The sequence below is a fragment of the Pavona decussata genome, unplaced genomic scaffold (genome assembly GCF_977016875.1).
Source record: "Pavona decussata unplaced genomic scaffold, jaPavDecu1.1 SCAFFOLD_95, whole genome shotgun sequence".
Classification (NCBI taxonomy): Eukaryota; Metazoa; Cnidaria; class Anthozoa; order Scleractinia; family Agariciidae; genus Pavona; species Pavona decussata.
The window spans coordinates 1,748,322-1,771,553 of record NW_028145512.1 but is presented as its reverse complement, the minus strand read 5'-3'; the positions used below and the strand labels follow the sequence as shown (position 1 = coordinate 1,771,553).

Sequence of the window (23,232 nt, the reverse complement as noted above, 5' to 3'; positions counted from 1 at the left end):
ACAAACAAAGGAATCATTATTTGTGCCACTATCAAAAAATAGAGGGTTATGTTTGCATGAGAACTGAATGAGAATTCTTGTTTGTATTATAGAATTTTTAAACTAACGCATGACTCAGTTCATCTTTCTACTGCAACATTAGCGTTTCAATGAACAAGTAATGGATATTGACCAAGACCACTTCGATTCATTTTGTCTATCATTTTTAGTAAGTGATTGGCTTCTGCAATAACTGTCTTTGAATAGTTTATAACTTTATCTGACTTCCTTCAAACATGTTTTAAATACGTTTTGCATTTGCAAACGATATACAGTCGAACCTCCCCTTACGACCACCTCTCTTGTGCGACCATTTTTGCAAAATACCAAAATTTTCCCAGGCAAGTTACTATAGTTGGAACTTCTCGTAATCGACCACCTCTCGTAGGCGACCGCGACCACTTTTAGAGATACAGTTTGCAATTATCTTTTGTTTTTAACCTCCCGCAAGCGACTCTGATTTGTGACGTACGAGTCCTAATATCTATCCCTTGTCGGGAGTTGGACAATTTGCCTTTGCAACATTATCACATGTACATTCTCGGGTAGTACAGGAGACATGAATGTCGCAATCGGAGGTACCGGGTTTCCCCAAATATACGTAGTCTCACCGAAATAGACCTGTCCCATTCGCCGTATTAGGTAACTTATCACAGAAAAACCATCAACTCGGATACTGAAATTCTTTGGCAATGTAATTTTGGAAAGTTTACTACTTATCTCTGGAGTCACTTTATGCTAATGAGTTCAAAAATTTAGACCCCTTGTTGTCTGACCTTTCGTAAGCGACCACCTAGGCTTGACATTTTGGGTCATTTTGGGTGGTCGCTTACAAATCGCCCGTAATCAATGTCTTTCCTAGTAATTTTTACTCCGTGGAACCTCAGCAGGCTACTCTTAACTCGTCCCGGAGTAACTTGAATGAACGACTTTTGGAACAAAGCGGGCAATTTAACTAACGGTTACAGATTTTACACAACGGGGAATGATTAAAATGGGCGACATTTCTTTGTAATGTAACTTTTTAAAACAAATTGTCGGCCTGTCTGTAAAAGGAAAGAGATGGTCCCCAATTTTGATGCAAAGCCTCTGGAAGTCTTGTGGAAAATAATTTTTGGCAGAAACAAGAGCAAGGCGAGCATTTTGTACAGAGAAAGAGGCCCTATTTCAGCTGGTCTCCAGTGTAGTCGTTTCCCTGGTACAACTGACTGGGGAACCAGGGGCCATAAGCCAGTTAGGGCCCAACGTTTAGAGGGCTTAAGCAGTTATTATCGACTCTCAACTAAATCGGCCATTGTGGTTTGATAACAACTGAACACGTGTGTCAAAAAACGTCCTAAGCCTTATGAACGTGAATAGTTTTCTTGGTCAATGAGTAAAGCTGCACCAGATTGTGAAAGTGTCCGGGACGGTTTTTTCTGCTTTGCACCTTAAAACTCTCCCTGCAGTCAGGTACAACTTTTTTCTCCTCACACCCCATCAACTTGTAAAACTCTTAACAAACGTAACGGTAAATTATACCTAAAAACTAAGACTTTCCACAGCCTATCTTTCAAGCACGACACATACCAAACTTCCAACTATCGTTCGTTCTGTTTTATTTCTCTTCCATGCTACAAAATTCGGAAACTACGTGCCACTCTTGTATCTTGAGGTAAAGATAACGAAACAAATCACTGTATGGATATAACTGCCCGTCAAAGACTCAGAATGGAAATATGTTTTATTGAAAATTAACGAACAAACATATACGTTAATCAGCAAACAAAGAAACAGAAACATGTCTTATCTTCTATGGATACACCATATCCGTCAAATGTAAAAGAAATTGCGACTAGCACACACTTACTCAGCATATAACTGTTTGTTTGCACTTTAGAAATTCGCACTGCGTACTCTAATTCTTTGTTTACGTTTAGTTTAAAAACTGTTCTGTCAACTAGCTAATTGGCAAGCTAAGGTAAATCAGTGTTTGGCTCCGTCTTCTGCGTTTTCAATCCGTCAGCTACAAACAAGGGTCAATGTCAATGATGACGTCATGAAGCATGTACACGATGACGTAGTTCCGGTATATCTTAACCACGTTATCTGTGATCGTTAATGTCTGTAATACAAAAGTAAAGGGGAAGAAGTTAAATTTTGAGAGCACCGCTTGAGAGCGTTTCCAAGAAATGGTTTTAAAATATTGTTTGATACTAGGTGTTTCAGCCTTTGTTTGCATAAATTGGCGATCAATGTCACTCCCCCCATAGGAACTAGGCTGGTGTGTGAATATTTTCGTGTATATACAGTCGAACCTCCCTTTACGAACACCTCCATAATAGAAGACCTCTCTGTTACGGACAGTTCTCGTAGTACTGAAGATACCACCCAATTCCTACAATCCTCATCTCTATAATACCGACTGTAATGCTGTCTGTCCTATTAAATAGGTTGAGATAATCAGCAAATGTTAAGCTCTACATGACTAGTCTTTAATTTATCAAAAAGTATATGTTTTGAGAGTTCAAATTTGTCACCAATTTCATTGTCAATTTAGACCTACATGCCTACATACAATTGTTAGTTAATCTCTTAGTTCGCTGGTTAGTGACTTAGCCAACTTTGAACGGTTCAAACTTGAGAAATTTTGAATAAGACAATAACTCACCAGCCACATTTTTCTAAATTGTTATAAACCAGTATATTCGATTCTGTTTCGATATTGTCAAAAGAAATCAGATTAAATATGTCAAACAAGAGGAAGAGTGTTTGATAGAGTTTGGATCGAAATAAGATGAAACACTCTTTCAAGCGTTTGATATAGCTTCTCAAGCCATTAAAAATTCTTGGAGAAATTTAATGCAAAAGGTCACCAAATTATATGATAATTAAGATGACGTTTCGAAACCTCCTTCATGGATTATTACCGAGGTTGAGAAGTAATATATAAACAACGTCGGAGTGCCAATGTTTCGTCAGATGTTCAAAAACCCGAGCAACTGATGAAAGCACTCGGCCGGCGGCCTCCTGCTTTTTTTGTTTCGTCAAAACCTTTTTTGAAACACGAAGCACGAGTTGTTGATATGACTGCTCTTTCACTCGTCATAATTCATTATTTGAATGAATTATTATGAATCTGAGAAGTTTTTTGACGCAGTTTTAGAATTTGAGATTAGTGTTATATGGCTGCCTTTGAGGTATTTGCAGCATTTTCATTTTTGAACAAGTGTGTATTATCTTTCATTCTTGATGAAGGTCACTTTATTATTTAAGCTTATCCACTATGCATACTATTTTACTAATTGAAATTAACAATTTTATGAATGGGACAGGTTTTCCCTATGCACTTGTGATTGACTTACCACCAAGTTGTCTCGCACCAGCATGTTCAGGTAAAGGCGGGTCCTTTCATCCAGCTTGGCCTCGGGTATCTTGCGATACCCAGGAACAGTAAAGCCCTTTTGCTTCATCTACAAAACAGTTGTACATGTGAACAATTTTCGAGTACCGATAAGCTTTAAAAACTTTATCAAACTAGTTAAAAGGGTAGGTAAGGCTCGTCTTGATTGGAATTTTGACAAGGTATGTGATTATTAACTTCCCCTTTTCTCTTAAAAAATATGTTTCTTTAGACCTAAAACGATGCCTTTTACCGACTCTGACGATCAGCATTACTAATAAAGAGCAAGAACAAAAATGTTCTGATCGAATGGGGCTCCAGTAAAATTATTGTACGTAAAGATTTGCTGATATGGCGTAGCACACGGGTCGTTACATAATTTTGAACAAGAAAAATCTGCAGACCTGCTAACATTTACAAAGCATTCCCAAAGCGTAAGCCCAAAGTTCTTACACGGGTCAGGCTTGAAGGATTGATTTTTTCAAATTCAAACTTCACTGATTATAAATAATGTTTCCAGCTGCAATTGTTGTGTATGAGTACATTAATTAGACATTCATGATGAGCCTTACCTACCCTTTTAATCAGTTTGATAATGTGTTGAAGTTAATATAGGTAGTTGAAAATTGTGAACACTGTAATTTAATAACAAAGGACAGACCTTTGCCAGATACCATCACAATTCCCCACTCCAGAAACTACGGTGAGACTTGTAAGAGTGATGGATTATGGGATCGTTTGGGTAGACTTATGGAAATTGCACAGACAAATAAGTGGTATAGGAGATACTCTTTCAGGTGAAAACTATTTAGCAAGAGCTACGCTACTGCAAGAAAATGCCGAATTATAAATTATTCCATAGGTATTACGTGGTATCTTTTCAGTAACCTATGGTATTTGTTTGGTTTGGGGAGGACGCAAATATTACAGTCCCTCCAATCGAGTGAGATGATGCCTACTTTAATTATTTCCAAAAAGTCATGAAACTTTTCAATTTGGATATTAGCAGTGCGAATTCTGGAAACTGTGTGTTTCAAGCGTCCAGAACAACAGTGGGCGCCTCGATAGTTCCCAGAGATAGATTTTTCGCCATTTCTGCAGTTGGTTACAATTAATACAACTCTCAGCTTACTTGGGATTTTCCTCACCATTTCACACGTTGATTGTGGACATAATGTTATTCCTACTAGGTGCTGCGATCATACATTACTCTTGGTTACATTGAAGAATCTTTGTGATTGTCGGTACATACCGGATTTACTTCCTTTTATCACAACATTAGTTGGTTTCCATTTTGTGCGTCAAGAAAGCCATAAAAAGGAATGCTTTTGTGGTTACTGCTAATTCTTATTAAAGGTGATTATTTCCTTCGAATGCACTAAGGATGACTACATTTAATGTCTTCAAATACTTCTCCATTCAACTAGTAGATTAACTATACCACTGAATTTTCACTGGTTGCTGCATTTCCTGATATTGCAAACAACTAATTGGTTTTTAGCAAAACGGCTGCTTAAAACTAATTATGTATCTGTTACCCAGTTTAGAGATAAAAGAGGTGCAGCAGTAAATTAAAACACACACTGAAAGTGTGTTGTAGCGTTTTCTGCACAGCAGAATTTTCTGTAGCTAACATTAACGCTATGACATTCTATAATTATGGAGAAAAGCTGTTACAATTTTAACGTTACAATAGCGTGTAAATGCACTTTAGCATCAAGCGAAAACAATCTTGCTTTCGCCGAACCGAACTCGCAGGACTACTTTTCTTATAACGTGGTAGCCCCAAGCAAATTTGAGCGTATTCGCACGGGTGTATGACGCCGTCAAAGATGGCGCAATTTTTCCTCACAATCGGCAAATTTGTTGCATTACATGGGTTGCGTGGAATCGGCTCCCACGGTTTGGGTGTCCCTCCCTGATTATAGCTCCTGGATGAAATAGATTCCTCCTGCTGACTTGATATGATTAATTAAGGGCCGACGTCACGCATATCAGCTAAGAAGTCACATCTCTAACAGAAAGTCATTTGCAAACCCCTGCTGTGGCTACCGTTTGTTTCAGTTCCGGTTCCGGTCATGTGATTCCCCTTTGGGAATTGCACGTGTTGTTGGTTTTTTGTCGTTTCTTGTAGTTTGCGTGTTGTTCGTAGAGTGACAGTTTTTCAATGTGTATTTGTGTACAGAAAGAAGGTTTTTCAAGTTTTGTAAACAGTTTGTGTACATTTTTATTGGAGTCAAGTTTTTCCGTGACTCACCGAGTTCGTTTGTGGAACTTACTGTTGAAACACTGTCTCGAAGCTAGCGCGTGAAGGAGTGCCTCAGGGAGAACATTACTTGGATTTTTCCACTTCTATTGGATCTTTGGCAAGGGTTTGGCTCGCCTGTATCATTTAGTTCTCAGGGAGAACACTCTTATGGAGATTTTGGACGCTATTTGCATTTGAAGTTTGTTTATTCTGTGTCCGGATTGAACATTTACCGTGTGGAATTGCGGACTTTGCTTGCTCAGCAACGTGCTCAGGCAGCCTGGATTGTTTTAAGTTTTCAGGGAGAAATTGCTACAGTATGGTTATTGCGCTTCGCTTTTCGAACTTGTTTGCCTTGTCGATTGGTGACGTGTTTGGATCATTTAAATCGTTTGCTTCGAGAAAACGACTGAATCGATGTTTATGATTTATTTTTCGATCACTGGCACTGCGTTGTGGTTTGAGTTGTGGATTAAAATATTCTTGGACAATTGGTTGAAAAGGATAACTGTGTTCTGTTTTCAAACTGAACATATCATCGCTTTATGATACAGAAATTGTTTGTTATTATGTTAGTTATTGTTTTCAATTCATTGCGTGGATTGTGCGGTCGCTTCCCGTTGCTGGGAGGTTGTATTTAGAGAAAGTTCGGAGATGTACGTCGTAATCTGTTGTTAGAAACTCTGTCGAATTGAGAAGAAGTGCACATGCAAAGCAGCCAAGTAAAAGGTTTGAATTTGAAAGCTATAGAGCCGAAAGGGCAAGAACACTGTTCAACTCTTGCACTGGTAATTCTGGTCCTCTTACAATGTTAGAATGGTTACTTGCGGAATTTCGGTACATTTGAACTAAGGCAAAACAGACATCATATGACGACGTTCGGTGCAAATTGTTGAACTTTCATGAAGAATATGTCGAATGTCTTGAAGTGCTTAATTACATGGAGGAACTAGAAAGGGCCCGTAAGAGTTATCAAGGGCAAATGGCGCGGAAATTGACCTTTGACACTACGATTGTGTCGTGGAAAGCCGAACCTATGAAGAGGGAGCAAGTAGGGAAGTCGCCCTCACGAAAACCAAGTAGCAGTCGCACAAGAAAATCTTCCGGTTTAAGTTCTGTTCCGTTAGCTCTAGCCAAGAAGAAGGAGCAACTTGCTCTTGCTCAGCTTAAGACTAAACAAGTATTGCGTGAACAGGAGCTCAAGCGGAAAATGTCCGAGGTACAATATGCAAAGGAAATTATGCAAGCTCAGGTAGAGAAAGAAAGGGCAGCAGTAAGTTTTAATGTTGATGAAGAGTTGAAGGACAGCTGTGGGTGGATATTTCTCTGTATAACTACCCTCAATCATCCAAGAACCCGTCCTGATGTTGCCAGTGGTTGAAGCTGAGAGTCGTACGCAAGAATCACCTGAACCTCCGAAGACGTGTGTAGTCGAGCATCATATCCAAGAATTGCCTCAGTCGTCATTGGTGAACCCACCTAACAATTTTACCCAAGCAACTGCAAGATCGGTAATGGCACACTCCCCTGAGAAGACTTTGGTGCTCAAGCAAAAAGTTGGAGAAAAAATTGCAAGAGCATTACGTCAGGTATGTCAAGTATGTTTTATTTATTCATAACTTCGAGACTTGCCTAGAGAAAGAAAATCCTGACAATGCGAGACGGTTGTAGCTCTTAATTCAACACTGTTTTGGCAAAGCAAGAGATGCTATTGAAAGTTGTGTGAACCCTCCAGCGGATGAAGGTTATTATGTTGCTAACAACACTTTGCGTGAGAACTTTGGTACTTCCTCATATCAAATCCAAAGTGAATATGAGGAAGTTGGAGAATCTACACCCTTTGAAGCAAGCAGATGGAGCAAGCTTAGATTTTCCCGCCATTAAATAGGACTAATAGGCACTTTCGGACATGGGGCCTGAATACGTCAGTGATTTGAATCATACAAATATGTTAAGAGAACTTAACAAGAAGCTGCCATTATTTCGGAGGATCAGATGGACGGAATGCACGGAGACGTTTGAAAGAAACAGAGATGCACTTGTTAACAATGCGTTTGAAGAAGATCTGACCTCCATCTCTTCAAAGGAAAGGGAGAGTGTGAAACGAAGATTAAGAGGGGTCGAGTTCCTCAGAGACTGACCTCATTAACTGCAGTTGTCCAAGGTAACTCTAGTAGAGTGAAACAGGCCAGATTAGTTTGTGCCATTTGTCGTGGTCACCATGGAGTTTGGAGATGTGAAAAAATTAATAATTAGTCTCATCAAGACAAGTGGAAGGTGGTGCATGAACGACGTCTCTGCATCATGTTTCTGCAGAGTGGCCACTTCGCAAGATCCTGCCCCAGCACTCACTTACGGTGTGAGAAGGCTGGTTACCATAAGGAATACAACAACCCAACCCCAACCCTAGTCGTTAATGTTTCAAGTGGTGGGCAGAGTCAGCCAAATCCCCACGAGAAAGAGTTTAATGCCAGCAGTAACACGTGTGGAGTGGAAAGTGAAGGAGCTACTGAACAGCTGCAACTGGGACCGGCGAGCGAGGCTGTCTTAGCGTTGTTCCAGTAAAGGTCCTAGCGAAGGGTAGTAGTTTGTCACCAGTTGAAACAAATGAATCACTGGACAGTGGCTCGGAAGTGACTCTGCCATAAAAAATTGCAATAAAGGATTGGTGCACATGGCGCAAAGCTGGACTTTACTTTATCAGGGATGACAGTCTCGACTCGAGTAAAGAGTGAAGAGATACCCTTAAATTGAGCTGTCAGATGAAAGGACAGTAAACTATATGTCGATATCAGAGAGCTGTATAGCTAGGACAAAAGACCTTCAAAATTGGCCTCATTTATACAATATTGAGCTGCAACAGTTGGAAACTGCAGGTGTCATGTTAGCTGTTAGTCTGAAACAAAACCTGAATTTTTTCTTGCTACTGGAGTACCAGGCTGGCGGAGAAGGAGAACTAGTGGCGTGTAGTTCGTGTATCATTAGAAGAAAACAGTACCTTTGAAGTTATCGAGAGAACCACCCTTAAGGTGGTGGTTGGGAATTTCCAGGTTGCCTTGCCCTGGCGTCTTGGTCCTCCATATTTTCCTAACAACAAGGTGATTGCAGAGCGGAGAGGCTTGCTCTTGAAAAAAGAACGACTGCTGCAAAATGAGGTCTTTTTTTAGAAAGGATTCCAAAAGGAGGAGTTGGAAGTAAAGGACAGATCAATATGGAATCTTCCTCATCATCCCGTGACGCATCCTCTAAAGCCCGACAAAATGAGAGTTGTGTATGATTCCGCTGCCAGAATCTGGAAGAATATCTTTGAGTCAGAAATTGTTGCAGGGGCCAGATCAGAAAAATCAATTGGTGTGTGTCCTCAGTCGGTTTAGGCAAGAGACTGCTGGAATGGTAACGGACATTAGAGGCATGCTTCATCAGGCGTTAGTGGAGCCCAAATGGAGATTTCGAAGAGTATCGAATGGTTAAACATTTTCTTGGAGCCACATTATCAATTAGTATTGCCAATTTCTGTCTGAGGAAAACCGCCGATCTGTACGGGGAAGAATTTGAAACAGAGGTAGTGGGGACCGTAAAACGCAACACGTATGAGGATAATATGATGAGATGTGCAAGTACCACAGAGAAAGCAATTACATTGGTGGGTCATCTCAGGCGACCTTCTCTCAAGAGGTGGATTCCGTCTAAGAAAATGATATAGCAGTGACCGAGAGGTACTGGCTACAATTCCAGAGTCTGAAAGGGCAACATCGGTTGTGAACTTAGACTTAGAAGAGCTGCCCACTAAAACTGCTCGTGGCCTTAAGTGGAACACCGAAGAAGACATTTTTGTTTGAGAGGTCTCAGTGAAGATCCTGCAGATTGTTTATGAGCGGCCCATGACGCGAAGAGGGATCATTTCAGCAGTTTATTCTATTTTTGACACTTTGAGAATCATTACAACTTATGTCATGAAAGCCAAGCTGTTGTTGTAGCAAACCCTCAGTTGAAAGAGGATCGGTTGGGGTGATCAAATTAAGGAGAGTGAAAGAGCCCAGTGGAAACTGAGGGGAGTTCAAGTTGACCGTTATTTTAACTATAAAGATTTTGAGTAGGTGGAGGAAGTGCAATTGCACCTCTTTCCAGATGCGTCCCGTCTTGGATATGCAGCAGTTGGTTACCTCCGTTTGAAGGATGTGAAAGGCCAACTTTCTGTGCGTTTGTGATGGGGAAAACACGATTGGCTCCCATTCGTGAGATGTCAATCCCAATATTAGACTTTACAGCTGCAGTGTATATTTAACATCTGTGAGACTCTCTTAGGTAATCAGAGAAGAGCAGGACATCACAGTTCACCGTGTCTACTATTGGACAGACTCAACGTCAGTACATCAACAATGATTCAAAGAGATTCCATACATTCGAAACTAATCGTCTGACAGTTATACACAACGGATCTTTACCTCATCTAGCAAGCTGCGAGTCACTGGCCAAGTATGATTGAAATTCCAGTGTTAAGGGATGATGACCCCGAAGTTAGGAAAGAAACTCAGATTTGCACCTTTGTTGCACAGGGTGATATTCTGGAGCCGTTGACGTCTCATTACTCCTCTTGGTGGAGGTTGAAAGTTTCTGTAGTACGGTCTCTGTAGTACGGTCGCTACGTTACCAGAAGTATCGTCAGATGAAGGTCCGGTTGAATAAGAAGGGTGAGCCACTTGCAAGTGAATTACCATTGATGGGATGCCGGTGTTTGAAAGTGGATGATCTTCAGGAAGCTGTAAGAGACATCCTTAAGAAAATGCAGCAGGTAACCTCACTAGGTGTCATCGAGATCCTCTCCTCCACAGGAGGAAGTCATGATAGTTGTGTAAAGAACGTCCTTCGAAAGGCGGGGGGAATAATGAGAGTTAGTGGCCGGTGAGTGAATGCCCCAGTTACCCATAAGAGAAAGCACCCAATCATTCTTCCGTACAAGCATCATGTAACCGATTTAATTGTCAAGCAGTATCATGCAAATCTGGGTCACAAGGGTCAAGAAAGTGTTTTGTCGTCTTTGAGGGAGCCCTTCTGGATAATTAAAGGAAGGTCAGCAGTACGAGCGGAGAAAGGCATGCCCGGGACAGCAGTTCATGGCCAGCCTACCTAGAGATAGGCTTACCCCTGAAAAGTCTTCGTTTACATTTATCAGCGTTTATTATTTTGGACCAATTGAAGTAAAGCAAGGCAGATCTCGTGTGAACAGGTATGGATGCGTCTTTATTTGTCTCACAACTCGTGCAATCCAAATTGAGACAGCTCATTCCTTAGACACAGACTCTATGGCAAACGCACTCAGAAGATTCATCAGTATTCGTGGTTGTCCAGAGTTATTAAGAAGCGAACGAGGCACGAACTCTACAAGGGCAGATAAAGAGCTGAAAGAAGCTATGGAGGGGTGAAATCAACAGCAGATTAACCGTTTTTGTGGACAGAAGAAGATAGAGTGGACTTTCAATCCTCCGGCGGCAAGCCACATGGGCGGCGCATGGGAGCGAATGACACGATCGCTGGGCCAGATTTTGCGATCCTTGTTTAAGGAGCAGATATTGTCAGATGAGGTCCTCTCGACTGTGATGGCTGAGGTAGTGAACATTCTGAATTCTAGACCTCTCACACGCAAAACTGACAGTCCTCAAGACGAGCATCCACCAACCCACCGACCATTTACTCCTCCTGTGGCCATGTCCAACCGAGGTGTATTAAGCAAAGATGACAATAATTGTGGGTATTCCTGGCGAAAAGCATAATATCTGGCCAAAGTGTCTTGGCGCAGGTAGGCTCGATTTCCGCCGTCTCCCGGGTCCGGTCTGTGATCCTCCTCCCCTCCTTCGGGGGGATGAGTGCGGGCTCATTTTCCCGAACAGCGGCTGGTAATCGAGCCTATGGCGCAGGTGGACCAGGGGAAATTTGCCCACACTTCAAGAGAGGAAGAAATGGAACAAGACCAGAAGAAACTTAAAGGTTGGTGACCTGGTCCTGTTGACAGACGAATCTTTCCAAGAGCCGAGATAGTTTGGTGCGTTCCGTCAAAATAAAGACAAGTACCACTGTAGCAACATGTGCCAATCGACAGCAGAAAAGAGGTCAATTTTTTTTGTCTCACCGAGTTCGTTTATGGAACTCATACCTTTACATTTGTTTCTTAGCTGAGTACTAAATCATGCAGTTCAGGGCAACTGTTATGAGCCATTCAACAAAACATAATAAAATTTAATTCCAGTTTTGGCAAGATCTTTTCTAGTTCTAACTGCCTGGAATTGCGGGAGAGTTAACGTTCACTTTACTATTATTAGCAAAGCTGACATTTGAGTCGTAAAATTCCCAGTTGTATTTGAAATTCTCCATTATAATTTATGAACATGTGAAGCAAAATAATTGATATTTTTCCATTTTGTTAATACATTAGGTATACCTATTATATTCATTCGCCCTACCTTATTTTAGATTGTCATTTGAAATAAACGTACTTAGCTATAGTACGCGGCTAAATTTGCTGGGGAAATATCCTCGCTTCTAAAGACTTTTGAACTTACTTTAATTTGTATTCTTTTCTTTTATCATACCTGGCGTTTGATGTACAACACTGTGTCATTCAGAAAGTAACTCGTCATATCAAGAACAGATGCCAAACGGCGATGCATTGGTCCTTGGGCATCTTCGAAAAAGAATGCAAGATACAATGGATCCATGAACACTGCCATTTGTGAGTACAAAATCTCCAGCTTGTCTTTTGCCTGAAAATAAGCAATCGAAAGAAAGTTCAACATCATCACTTCAATTACCCGAAAGGCAAAACCGCTGTTTCTTTCTGCATTTCTTTAACTTTACAGGTCAGAGGTTTTGTTGAATACCATCCTTATGATTAGTAAATCAAACACTACCCATTCCACAAATACTGCGCATAATTTTGTCTGGAAGTCTTCCAATTAATTTCTTCAATTTTATTTGTCTTTACCAAGTTTCAGGGGTTGACAATCAACGCTTACCTTCTTACTTTCGCTAAAATTAGCACTTAAACTTCATCTGACGTGAACACATTAGTGACATTGATATTTTGCGAAAAGACACCGTAGTTAATAAACCATCTTATGAAACCGGCCCAGCTTTGAAACTCACTTAATCAGTTAATCCCCTTCTCTCGCTTTTAAACGTGGGGCCGCCGCTCTTGAAACTAATATTTTGAAATTCACATTATTTTATAAATAGCATAGACAAATAAATACCCTTTCTTGGTCTACTGAAATGTAAACGGATTCCTCTAAGCTAAATTTTGACGAACAAGTGATGACAGAAATATGATCCTCTAAGAACTAAAGGGCGAGATGATGTGAAAGTGTTTCCGTTTTCTAAACACTGAAATCTCAAAATAGCTATCCAATTATTGGCAAACGATTATCTATTCTTTAGACAGCTGATCATTTTTTATCTTTTGACGCCTTTTTGCTGCTTAATGCGTGCAAAAACCTCTTTTATACATAGATCGCTGTTATTGGGAACGCCCACAAATCAAACCACATATGAAGTACAACGTAAGTTGATATCATTCACCGTTTTCGTTGCGAAATATCTTTGTGCAAAACAAATCGCTGTATCAGACATCAGTCTGCCCTCTGCTAACAAGAACTACTTCTGTTGTCCTTGGAAAATTTTTAAGGGTATATTCCTAAACAGCTCTATAAATAAAGTCTAAGAACTGATTCATATAGAGGGGCAACGAGTACAACTAAAAAAGTAAATTTATCGAACCCGATGAGTCTTCGCAGTGTGGATTCTTTTCAAGTTTTTTTGAATCTCCTTATTGTTTGCACATGATATTGAAATTGATTGCTTTTTCTAGAACAAATGTTTTGCTTTAACTAAATTACCAATCGCAGTCACCCACTCTCAATTTAAAACTCCGTTCCATTAAGTAACAAATATTGCTACGCTAAGCTGAAAATTGAGATAACAGACGATGGTATTTTTCCTAACTAGAGTTTTTAAGGGCGTTGGAATAGTTTTGGGTTATTTATTTTACCTTATTGAGTCTTAATTCCAGAGAAAAGTTTTATTTTCTGACACAGCTACAAATAATGAAATAAAAAAATCTTATTCTAACAATACAGGCTGTGAGGTCGTCACAGAAATACTTGGGAGGAGTTATTTAGAGTTCTGAAAATCTAAGTAAAGCTAAAGATTCAGATTATTTTGTTCCTTACAAGCTGCCTTTCTTGTTAGTTAAATTTTAAATACTGATTGGATAATATATTTTTAATCTATAATTAGTAAAAGAAACGCCCTGTCATATATGTTGTAGAAGTTTTTCTTCAGGTGGTTACGCCTATGGTTTGTTTTATTTTCCCAGACGTTTTTCGCAAACCGTCAGTAAATTTCTTTCTAAAGTCGAGAGTTCTTCCCGATCATACAATAGAACTTACTTATTACATTAAACATAACAAAAGGAAGAAAGTAGAAATAAAGAGGAATGATATTTCTTTTTACCTGCTGATTCCGGGAACAACCCTTGTTAAGATCAAGTCCAAGAGTAATGAATGGCTCTTGAAAATAGTTCGACGAAGCTATGAATGGGTAAAGGAGCTTCATCTGCAAGAAAAATCGATATTCTGTTAAGTCAGCAACATTTATCTACTTATATCTACTTCAGAAATCACTATGATTAGCGAAAACAAAGCAAAAGGGAAATTTGTTTCAAACAGCCAAAGAACCACTTTACTTAGAACATTGATAGGTAAATCATCTCTGTTGTGTACGTTGACACACATTTCAAAGTAAAGTACATGCCACATGGGCGAAAGGGACTCTAATTTGGGGATAGAGCAACAGGGAAAGTAGGGCTTTGTCTATCTGGATAAATATATGAGCTAAGAAGAAACCTGTACAGTGGCGTTGTTGACTCTCGGGAATAACAGCAGTTTGACCAGGATACCAGTGTCGCTGACCAAGGTCCTTGATAAAGACAGAAGGCCAGATGAATTCCTAGGAATGCTGGGCACCGCTGTAGTTGGTGTAGCAAAACACATGGCAAGCAGCACAATGATGGTGAACTCCATTTCTTCTGAGGAATAAAAGAAAGAGGAGAACTGATTTGTTTCAAATCTGCAGGAAAAATTGGTTTTGAATCTCAAGGAAATACGCGGTAAGGGAAAATGTTTCAAATGGTGTGTTTTTTGTTTGACAATTTATTCTATTTCATTTCTTCTCATTTTTTCATTCCACTGTTACGCAGCCTTTCTTTATGCCAGCCGTCATCTCTAATTCCTCTTCAGTACAATAAAGGCAGACCTTCTTTTTGAAACATTTTAAGTTTACTTACAGTTAAATGAAAGAATTTTCAGCTGTTCGTGAAGTAAAGCAGTTGTTCATTTGCTTCAAAAGCAAAATGCAAGCTTAATGGCAGTCTAAAGCACAATATCATCTGCGCGCTTACACTGAAGAGGATTCTCGTATGGAGGGTCTTTTAGATAAGAGGGAACAAATCAAACGCACTCTCTTCTTGGAAATACTGACTACCTAACAATGCCCATAAGTCTAAGAACAGCACAAATGGTGCATTATTTGCGTTTCTCTTCCTTTTCTTAAAGTAGTTAGATTTGTCCATACGTTTGTTTACTACATCACTCGAGGAGAACGGCGTACTGGAGGAATCTCTTCCTTTCTTCTTAAAAAGAGCGAGCCATACCTTTGAGTGTAAGAGAGGAATCTAAGTTGAATGGGTGTCCACTGGTTCACTGCTTACCTTTATAGATCAGCAGCCTTGACGGTAGAACAGCGCCTCTGTTATGTGCGTGAGAATTTACTTTGGGGCGGGTATGTAATCTGAGGTTGCGCGGTAGTTGTTTATATCCATTCTCATGTTCCGTTATTCAACTGGAAATGTATGGCTGGGCCATAGGGTAACACTGCTCAATGAAATGTGTTCTTCAGGAATTCACAGTTCAAAGAGAGGAATATCAGACAAACAGGGATATCCTGAATCACGTAAAGTAAACTGTTAACACTATTCAGAATTAATAATATTTTATAGCTTTTGCTGGTTGCACATTATGAGCAATGTTTTACTTTTATTTAAACCCACAAGGAACTTGATTCGAATTAGACCAACCATTAAACATTTTGAAGTGATCATATTAGTTGAAATGAGGAATTAATCTTTTCATAAAAACGAATCTATGTTGTAATCCAAAGAATAAACGTACCTAAAGCTTTTTAGGATAGCGGATTTGTTTGAAACTCTCCATTTATGAAATGGAGATTTCGTTCAAAGTTAAAAAATTAATCTCCAACGTAAAACCAGAAAAAGAAAAACAGGCTCTTTTTGGGTGGTTGATTTGTTGGGGCTTCTATCCATGGGATGGAAAGGGACGAGCTACAATTCCCAAACTTTCAAAAGATATCTTCAAACGAATTTGGCTTTTCCATATATAATGTCAAGGTATTTTCTAATGCTTCATTGTTTCTGTTTTAAACAATCATTATAATCATAGTAATGCAGTCTCCTTCCTCTTTCGCCTGAGCTGTTTGTTTTAAAAAACGTCTTTGCCTCAGCTTTAAATTAATTATCCGGAACAAACTAAATCACTCCGTTTGAATTGGATTTCACTTGACATAAGTATTGGCACTCATAGAGTATCGTAAATAGCAAATAAATCTGGTAACTTGATATTTATTTCAGGTTATGGTGTAATACAAATTGGTTAAGTTATAAATAAAATTAGTATTGAATTTTTTATGGGATATATAAACGTTTTACCTTTCCTTTCTCCTTGTTACCATAGCAATGCAAATTTTGTTTTCTCCCTGTTACATTGTTATAATTTTTAAGGGTGCTCTCCTTGTCCCATCACACCTCACTTCCCTGGTTGCTGGCTCTCTTCGCTTTCTTTTTTGCCTTGTGTTTTGTTCCATTTTATGTTTGCTTGTGAAATGCACCAGTAGCTCCATCATCTGAGGAATTCTAGGGAAAATAAATATTACCTCATTCACTCGTAGGCTAACAACTTGAATTAGTTTGTGGTCTTTACTTTTCTGTCTTTAGTAAGATAAATCCCCAAGTGTGCAACCGAGCAGAAAGTTCCTCTGGTAATGCTCGTTTTTTGTCAAATATTTTTTTCAGAAGCTGTATAGTTGCTGTAAAAGAACAGTATGAAAACGTCAAAACATTAAGATGAACTCTCCCAGTGGTTTTTCTTTGTACGACTCAAGACACCACATTACATTTGTTAAGAGTTGTTGTTTCAATCCAAAAACTCATAACTCTAGGATCTTATAAGTGTTCTATATTGATGTTTTCATGTTTCTTTAAATGCATTTTTGTTAATTTAATTGCCTTTTCTCACTTACGATGGAATAGTTCAAACTTCTTTTCAAGGAATATTAGCATAAGGCTCACAAACAGTTTGTTAACAAAAGACTTTTTAGATATAATATTAAGATAAGAAATCAATCAGAATCTCTGACGTTACTTCTGATCGATTTGCTATAAACAACTTGAAAATGTCAAAACATCAAAGTATTACTCTCCCTGTTGTTCTAACAATGTCCTAACAAAAAAGGACGTTTTTGTCTTTATGACAAGAACACAAAACATTACATTTAGGTTAAGAGCTGGAACCCTTTCAAAGTGACAATTTAACTTTAGGGTCCCTATTACTATTCTGAATAGATGTTGTCATACTTAGTTTTAAGTTTTTTTCTTAATTACCACAATTGAAATTTGTAACTTACGAAGGAATAGTTTATATTTCCTTTCAAGGAAGGTCAACAAAATATTTACAAACAGTTTGTTAACAGAACACTTTTAAAAGATAAGATTAACATAAGACATTAAAACAATTTTACAAAGTGTTTTAGTTTGTTTCTGTAAATTCAACAGTTTAGCCCCCAATAAGTTAAATTTAAATTTAGAGTTAATCGCAATAACGTTAATGAATGGTTGTATTACAACTCATTACAAATAAAAAAATTTAAAGTGGTTAATTTGCAAATGTATAAAAAAAGTTATTTTTTTCGATACCAGGTAGATGCATTTTTCATTTCTGTTACAAGCATTAAACTATCTCAATACAAGCTAAATGAAGTTAATTAAAGAAAACGGTAATCTCATGGAATTTCCAAAAGAACTAACTCGAGCATAAATTTTATATTATATTAATTAATTGATACATCGCTTTGCTTTTGCCAAAATTTCATCATTAAAACAGCTGCTAATGGAATAACATAGTCGATTAACCCGATAAATGTACTCATTCACTGCAGTGTATTCCCCATGAACAAGAAGGATTTCTTATCAGTGAGTTGAGTTGATCATCATAATAAAAAATGATATTAAATACTTGTTACTGAAATACAGGGATTAATGAATTAGATTTAATGCTGTCCTTATATATGTCTTTTCACATCATTAATTTCAATGGTTGAACATAACAAATTACTTATCAATCTTGAAGAGTAATGTTCTCCATTTAATTTCGTTCTTTTATTTTGTTTCCTCTTATTCAAAATGGCTAAATAATTAAAACATTTATAGCACTGAAATGCCTAGAAATTGCTTAATGGGAATGATGCCATGTTTTCGAGAAATTAGTACCAAGGCAGAGAAAAGTCGAGCAGAATTAACTAGAATAGACGTTAAATTCTAGGGCCATTGAAAACGACCTGGTTAATTGGATTTTTATAGCATTTGCTGCTCGAGTATACCTCTCTAATTCTTAGAATGAACAGCAAAATACATGGTTTTTACGATTAAGCAGAATTGCATAAATCTTAATCACTACATGGTTTTCATATTTGTAAATGCTAAGGAAATTTTCCATAGATAAGACTTATGCTTTTGAAGTATTTCAGACCCCTAATTTTAATATCAATTAATGTACATTTTTGGAAGTATACACTAATCGATGGCAAACTAGCTTGATTCTTAAGAGTGTTTGCTACTAGACAGTGTCCAGTTTTCATCTACAATATCAGTAGTGTTGCTAAGGCCAGTCACTTCCTTATTTCTTGTCCCGTTTCACACAATGTGGCCTGTTTGCATTCTTTTATGTCCTACCTGTCGTGTGCAATCGCCAACAATCGTCACGATTTGTTTTTCCTCTCAGCATAGCATGACAACTGTCTGTGACTCCAAGCTAGCACTTGCAGATAATGTCCTACCTCTTTGCATCAGTTAAAATTCCAAATAAAAAAATACATCCTAAGTTAAAAGGTACTTGCTAACCTAATCGATGTTCTGTTTGAAATGATCTGGGGAAATTCCGAGCAGTGTTTATAATTTCATTGTCTATGATGATTTCTTCGAAAAATAGGAAGATAAATAATGAGTGGTAAAACAACAACAATTCTGGTAATTTATTTGATATAAGTACATATACCTTCAAGAGAAACTAGCGCATTCTGTAGCTAAAACGTTTTAAAGGATTTGAAAACTAGGCAAAGTGCTGCAGAAAGCCTCCAGCAATTACCATTCCAATGCACCTTGTACTTTCAAGTTAGCTCGCTGCAATTCCCGGGGTCATGTGACGTCATCAACTTCTAAAAACAAAAACTTTGAAGCCTTCTGAAGTTTTATCTTCATCAATCGTAAGTTGAACTTAAAACATCTCTTCTCACAAGTCTTCAGCCAGATAGTATCCTTCACTTTGAAAATAGAGCATTTACAATTTTCGACTTTATACCGGCGTGACATTAAGGTGACGTCCGTGACAAAGCTGTCTCGTATATCTATCTATATAAAACGCAACTTCTCCCGCGATTTGAATCTTTCTAAACAATTTAAGCACGTGGTTAAATGTTGACGCATATTTGCAATAATCTAAAAGAGCAAACTAAACCTTTACAGCAAAAGTGGATTTCAGATGTTTTCTTTGATTTCCGGCCGCCATGTTTAATTTGTGTCCTTCAGAGGGGCACATACATGACGTCTCCGTACTGAGCCCTATAAATTTGTGTGGAATATTTGAACAAATAACTCAAGTACGATACACTGCCTAGACCTGAGACTTTATCAAGTTGGTTCTTTATCAATCTTTAACAAAACGTCACTCTTAACATCATTCAGAGAATTGTTTCGATTTTTATTTTTTATTGCGTGACAGTGAAAACCAGCAATAGGTATCCATTACTTAACCCATTCATCCTCTAGCGATCAATGTCTTTTTTTTCGTTTTAACGTCTCATGGTCAATGCATTGAGGTACGTTTTGAAGACCAGGAATTAGGTATCAGAGGCAAAACGTGTCGATTAAATTTAAATTCTGTCAACCACCCAATAATTATAATAAAAATGGAATGCCCAGAAATCAGTGAAGAAACACAAAGCTGGCCTGCTGAATTTTTGGCATTTACAATGACATCCATTATTATACCTGGAAGGAGATCGAAAAGGAAAGTCTCTTCACGTATTTGAATAAATTTTTTTCATGTGTTTAAGATAAATTCCACACACCATGCCAGAGAGCAACTCTATATATGCATAACTATGGAAAATTTTACGAATGATATTCTTCTGTTATAGGTTATTGGAATTTTCTACTAACTTACAATTCGGAAATTTTCTGCGTTTTATTTATTTATTTGTTTATGTGAACAGCTAACAGTAACTCTGACTTGGAACGTTTTTCATCCCCGTCCTTCCCAGGATTGAACATTGGAGTTTTGTTATGTGACCCCGCAAGCTTTGGCCGGAGACTATAGCTTCAATTCTGTAGTGTGGTATTTTAAAATCAAAGTTATTGTGAAAATTGTTTTCTGTGGCGATGTTCGTCCTGACCTTATTTTTCCAAAATAAACGTTTGCAACATCTGTTAAAAGGTACTTTGTTTTTCCTAGGTAACGAACAGGGTGAAAATTCTCTGTTAAGAGATGTAAACAGTTCAGACATGTTCAAATTTCACTTCCATATCTTGTAGCACAAAAGCTATTGTTTGATCAAGACTTTCTGGGAATAACTCACGCTATTTCTCAGAAATTCTTATATTTGTATTAGCAGTTTATCATAGATTATATAACACGTTTGGGACGTTTGGAATTCCTCCCAATTTTTGAAAGAACAATAAGCCTTGAGAGTGCAATGTTCAGCACATATATGCTAGAATTTATTTACAAAGCTCAGCTTTGCAGAAAAGCAACAAACAACTATATTGCTGAACATCTAATTTACACGGAAATTACTCTAGGCCAGTATGATAGTCTGAAAACGTCTTGAAATACTAAATAGACCCGCGAATTAACGTTCCAGTTGTAAGGTGTGGCAAATATTCTTCGGCAGTAGCTAGTAGTCACGGAATCGAGAAATAGGCTCCAAAGTTACAACACGATCTTCTCTTTTGATTTATTTCAAGCCCTTAAAAGAGAACTATGTTGTGAAGAAATTAACAGCAATAACAGTATTTAACTTAAGAAAAATTTAAAACGCAGTAATAAAAAATTTATTTTGCCGGTTAAATTAAGAAGTTTATTTGAAATGAGCAGGAACAAGAACTATGGTCATGCAACATTTTAGTGGGCATTTGTTTTGGCAGCCGGTCATACACATGATCAGTATATTGGGAGCTGTACCATTTTCTTTTGGATTTTTTTAGTCCAGGGTGATGTAAAGGATACTTACCTAAATGTTGGCTAATGAAGGGCTTGATTCTGGGAATTGCTTCTTAAATCGCACCAAAGGCTACGAGCGCCGTTCATCTTAAAAGCGGAAGTGCTTTTGTGACCCAAAAGTAAAAAAACTGAATTAAAATTAATATTTTGTAATTTACAACTCATTCAAACTGCCACGATGCAGATCCAAACAAAACCTAACTTGGATACAAACTGTGGGAGATGTAAGCTGGAAACTGGTTTTGTCCTTGAAAACCTATTTCCACGAATTTGGAGCATCAATTTGACCTTGTCGTTTCTAGGAAACTCAACGATATAGATTGCGAAAGATTGAGCAAGAACGATTAATTTCCCATAAGTGAAGTGGTTCCGGAACTACTGAGATGACAGTGAGGAAAGTGTACGATATAAAAATATTCAAATGTCGGCAGAGTGAACTAGTTAATTTTAATATTGTTATCCATCTTCTCGATCAAAAAAATAACCACAATGATTATTTTAAATCCGCAAATATGGCTTATTTTTTAATCTGGAATTTCTCCTCATACTTTGGTTTGTTTATACGGCATGACGTGCGTCAGAGAAATTCCGAGAAAAAAGAAACCCGAGATTCTGTCATTCGGCTTCTTTTGAAAAAGCAAAGACCTACAAAACTAAGGCGCACAACGTTATTTTAACTGAACCTTAAAGAAGAACACCGAAAATTGAAAAATACATATAAAAAAAAATACTCCATAGAAAGTAAGAACTGACTATCTTATTGCCATTCTTTATTCCCATATTTTCCAAAGGCGTGTGACTTACAATTTAAAAATACACTGTGTGTTCTATTCAGGGGGTGGGGGTGGTGTTATTGGAGAGCAAGGCGACCTCTACCTCTGAGTACAAGAAAATGTCGGTCGAAAGTATCAGAATAGTGCTAATCAACTTGTTGCTAAGAGTGGAGAGAACGATGAACTGAATTGCTGAATTGTATGTTGTTACCACGATATTTCGACTAACGCTTATATCGCTTGATAAAAATCGATTAATGCATCAGACAATTCCAAAAGTGTTCATGCCTCCCCCGGCTGACCCCGGGCATGACAATTTTTTAAAAATAAACTGGCAAATGCCCACGGCGAGGGCAAACGACCTGTTCAGATGCCCCACGGTGAATTTTAAAGAAGACGTTGATTTCTTCGCTTCTAGGCTTAAATTATTCGAATAAAAGCTTATAAACGCCAACTAAGTCTCTTTTGATTCCTTTTTCTCAGTACTGTAGCAGTGACCATTGGCTCTGCAGATCTACCATCTCATTTAAGCCCTCCTCAGATCTAGTTAGTCAAGAATTTATTTTCTTTGCTGGTGAACTTATCATTTAAGCGAAACGACAGTACTGTGAGGTGAAAATCATGAGGCCGTCAAAAACCCGGGGGTATACTAATGCCCGAGTCCCGGGACAAACAATGTTGAAAAATAACCCGTTAATCCCCGGGGGAAAGGGCTGTGCTGGAATTGACCGATGCATAAAATAAAGTAACAGAAAATATTCTTTTAAATATTTGGCGTAAATTTTGGCAGCCGTTATTTGATTTTAGTTTTCCTTCTCCTCGTCATTAAATAAACGTTTGTTCATCCGGCGTGACAAGTGACGTGACAAAATTTTGGTACTAGCTGTAATGCCAACTAGTAGTTCTTGCTAAAGATTGCAGTGTTCAATGCTCTTAGTAGCAAATGTTTGAAATGTAACGAGAGCTTTGTTGTTCCCCCTCAAACAGAAAAATAAGCTCCGACAGCCTGGTTTCCAGGCCTCAATACTTTCAGCGAGCGAAAATTGCCGGTTCATGTCGGAGGTTTAGAATCGAGTAATAGCGCTAGATCGTCCGTGGGCGTTTGTCTTCACATTGGATTACACTCCAAAGAAACGAAATAAGCTATTAAACAACAGCCAACTAATTGTTGCA

At 38.2% G+C, this 23,232-nt stretch overlaps 1 protein-coding gene across 3 annotated transcripts; it reads right to left on the bottom strand.

The window, feature by feature from the left end:
* Positions 1-1,744: 1,744 nt before the first annotated feature.
* LOC146473059 (uncharacterized) lies at positions 1,745-21,625 on the bottom strand. Of its 3 annotated transcripts, none has more exons than XM_085118787.1 (7): positions 21,297-21,625; positions 15,430-16,647; positions 14,567-14,748; positions 14,175-14,276; positions 12,257-12,427; positions 3,384-3,491; positions 1,745-2,143 (listed from the first exon to the last, which is right to left on the bottom strand). In XM_085118787.1, the coding sequence occupies exons 3-7, from the start codon at positions 14,741-14,743 to the stop codon at positions 2,045-2,047; spliced, it is 657 nt and encodes a 218-aa protein (XP_084974913.1). In that variant the 5' UTR covers positions 14,744-14,748; positions 15,430-16,647; positions 21,297-21,625; the 3' UTR covers positions 1,745-2,044. The 3 variants fall into 3 exon arrangements, with proteins under 3 accessions (XP_084974913.1, XP_084974912.1, XP_084974914.1); XM_085118786.1 differs by having other exon boundaries at positions 14,567-15,662; positions 16,444-16,647; XM_085118788.1 differs by lacking the exon at positions 21,297-21,625 and adding an exon at positions 18,742-18,838 and having other exon boundaries at positions 14,567-16,647.
* Positions 21,626-23,232: the final 1,607 nt, after the last annotated feature.

Excerpts from the sequence above, each read along its gene's own strand:
- LOC146473059 (XM_085118787.1), bottom strand. The coding sequence starts at position 14,743 with ATGGAGTTCACCATCATTGTGCTGCTTGCCATGTGTTTTGCTACACCA. Across the intron at positions 14,277-14,566 it reads TCAACAACGCCACTGTACAG|ATGAAGCTCCTTTACCCATT; the intron begins GTTTCTTCTTAG and ends TTTTTCTTGCAG. Across the intron at positions 12,428-14,174 it reads GTTGTTCCCGGAATCAGCAG|GCAAAAGACAAGCTGGAGAT; the intron begins GTAAAAAGAAAT and ends GCTTATTTTCAG.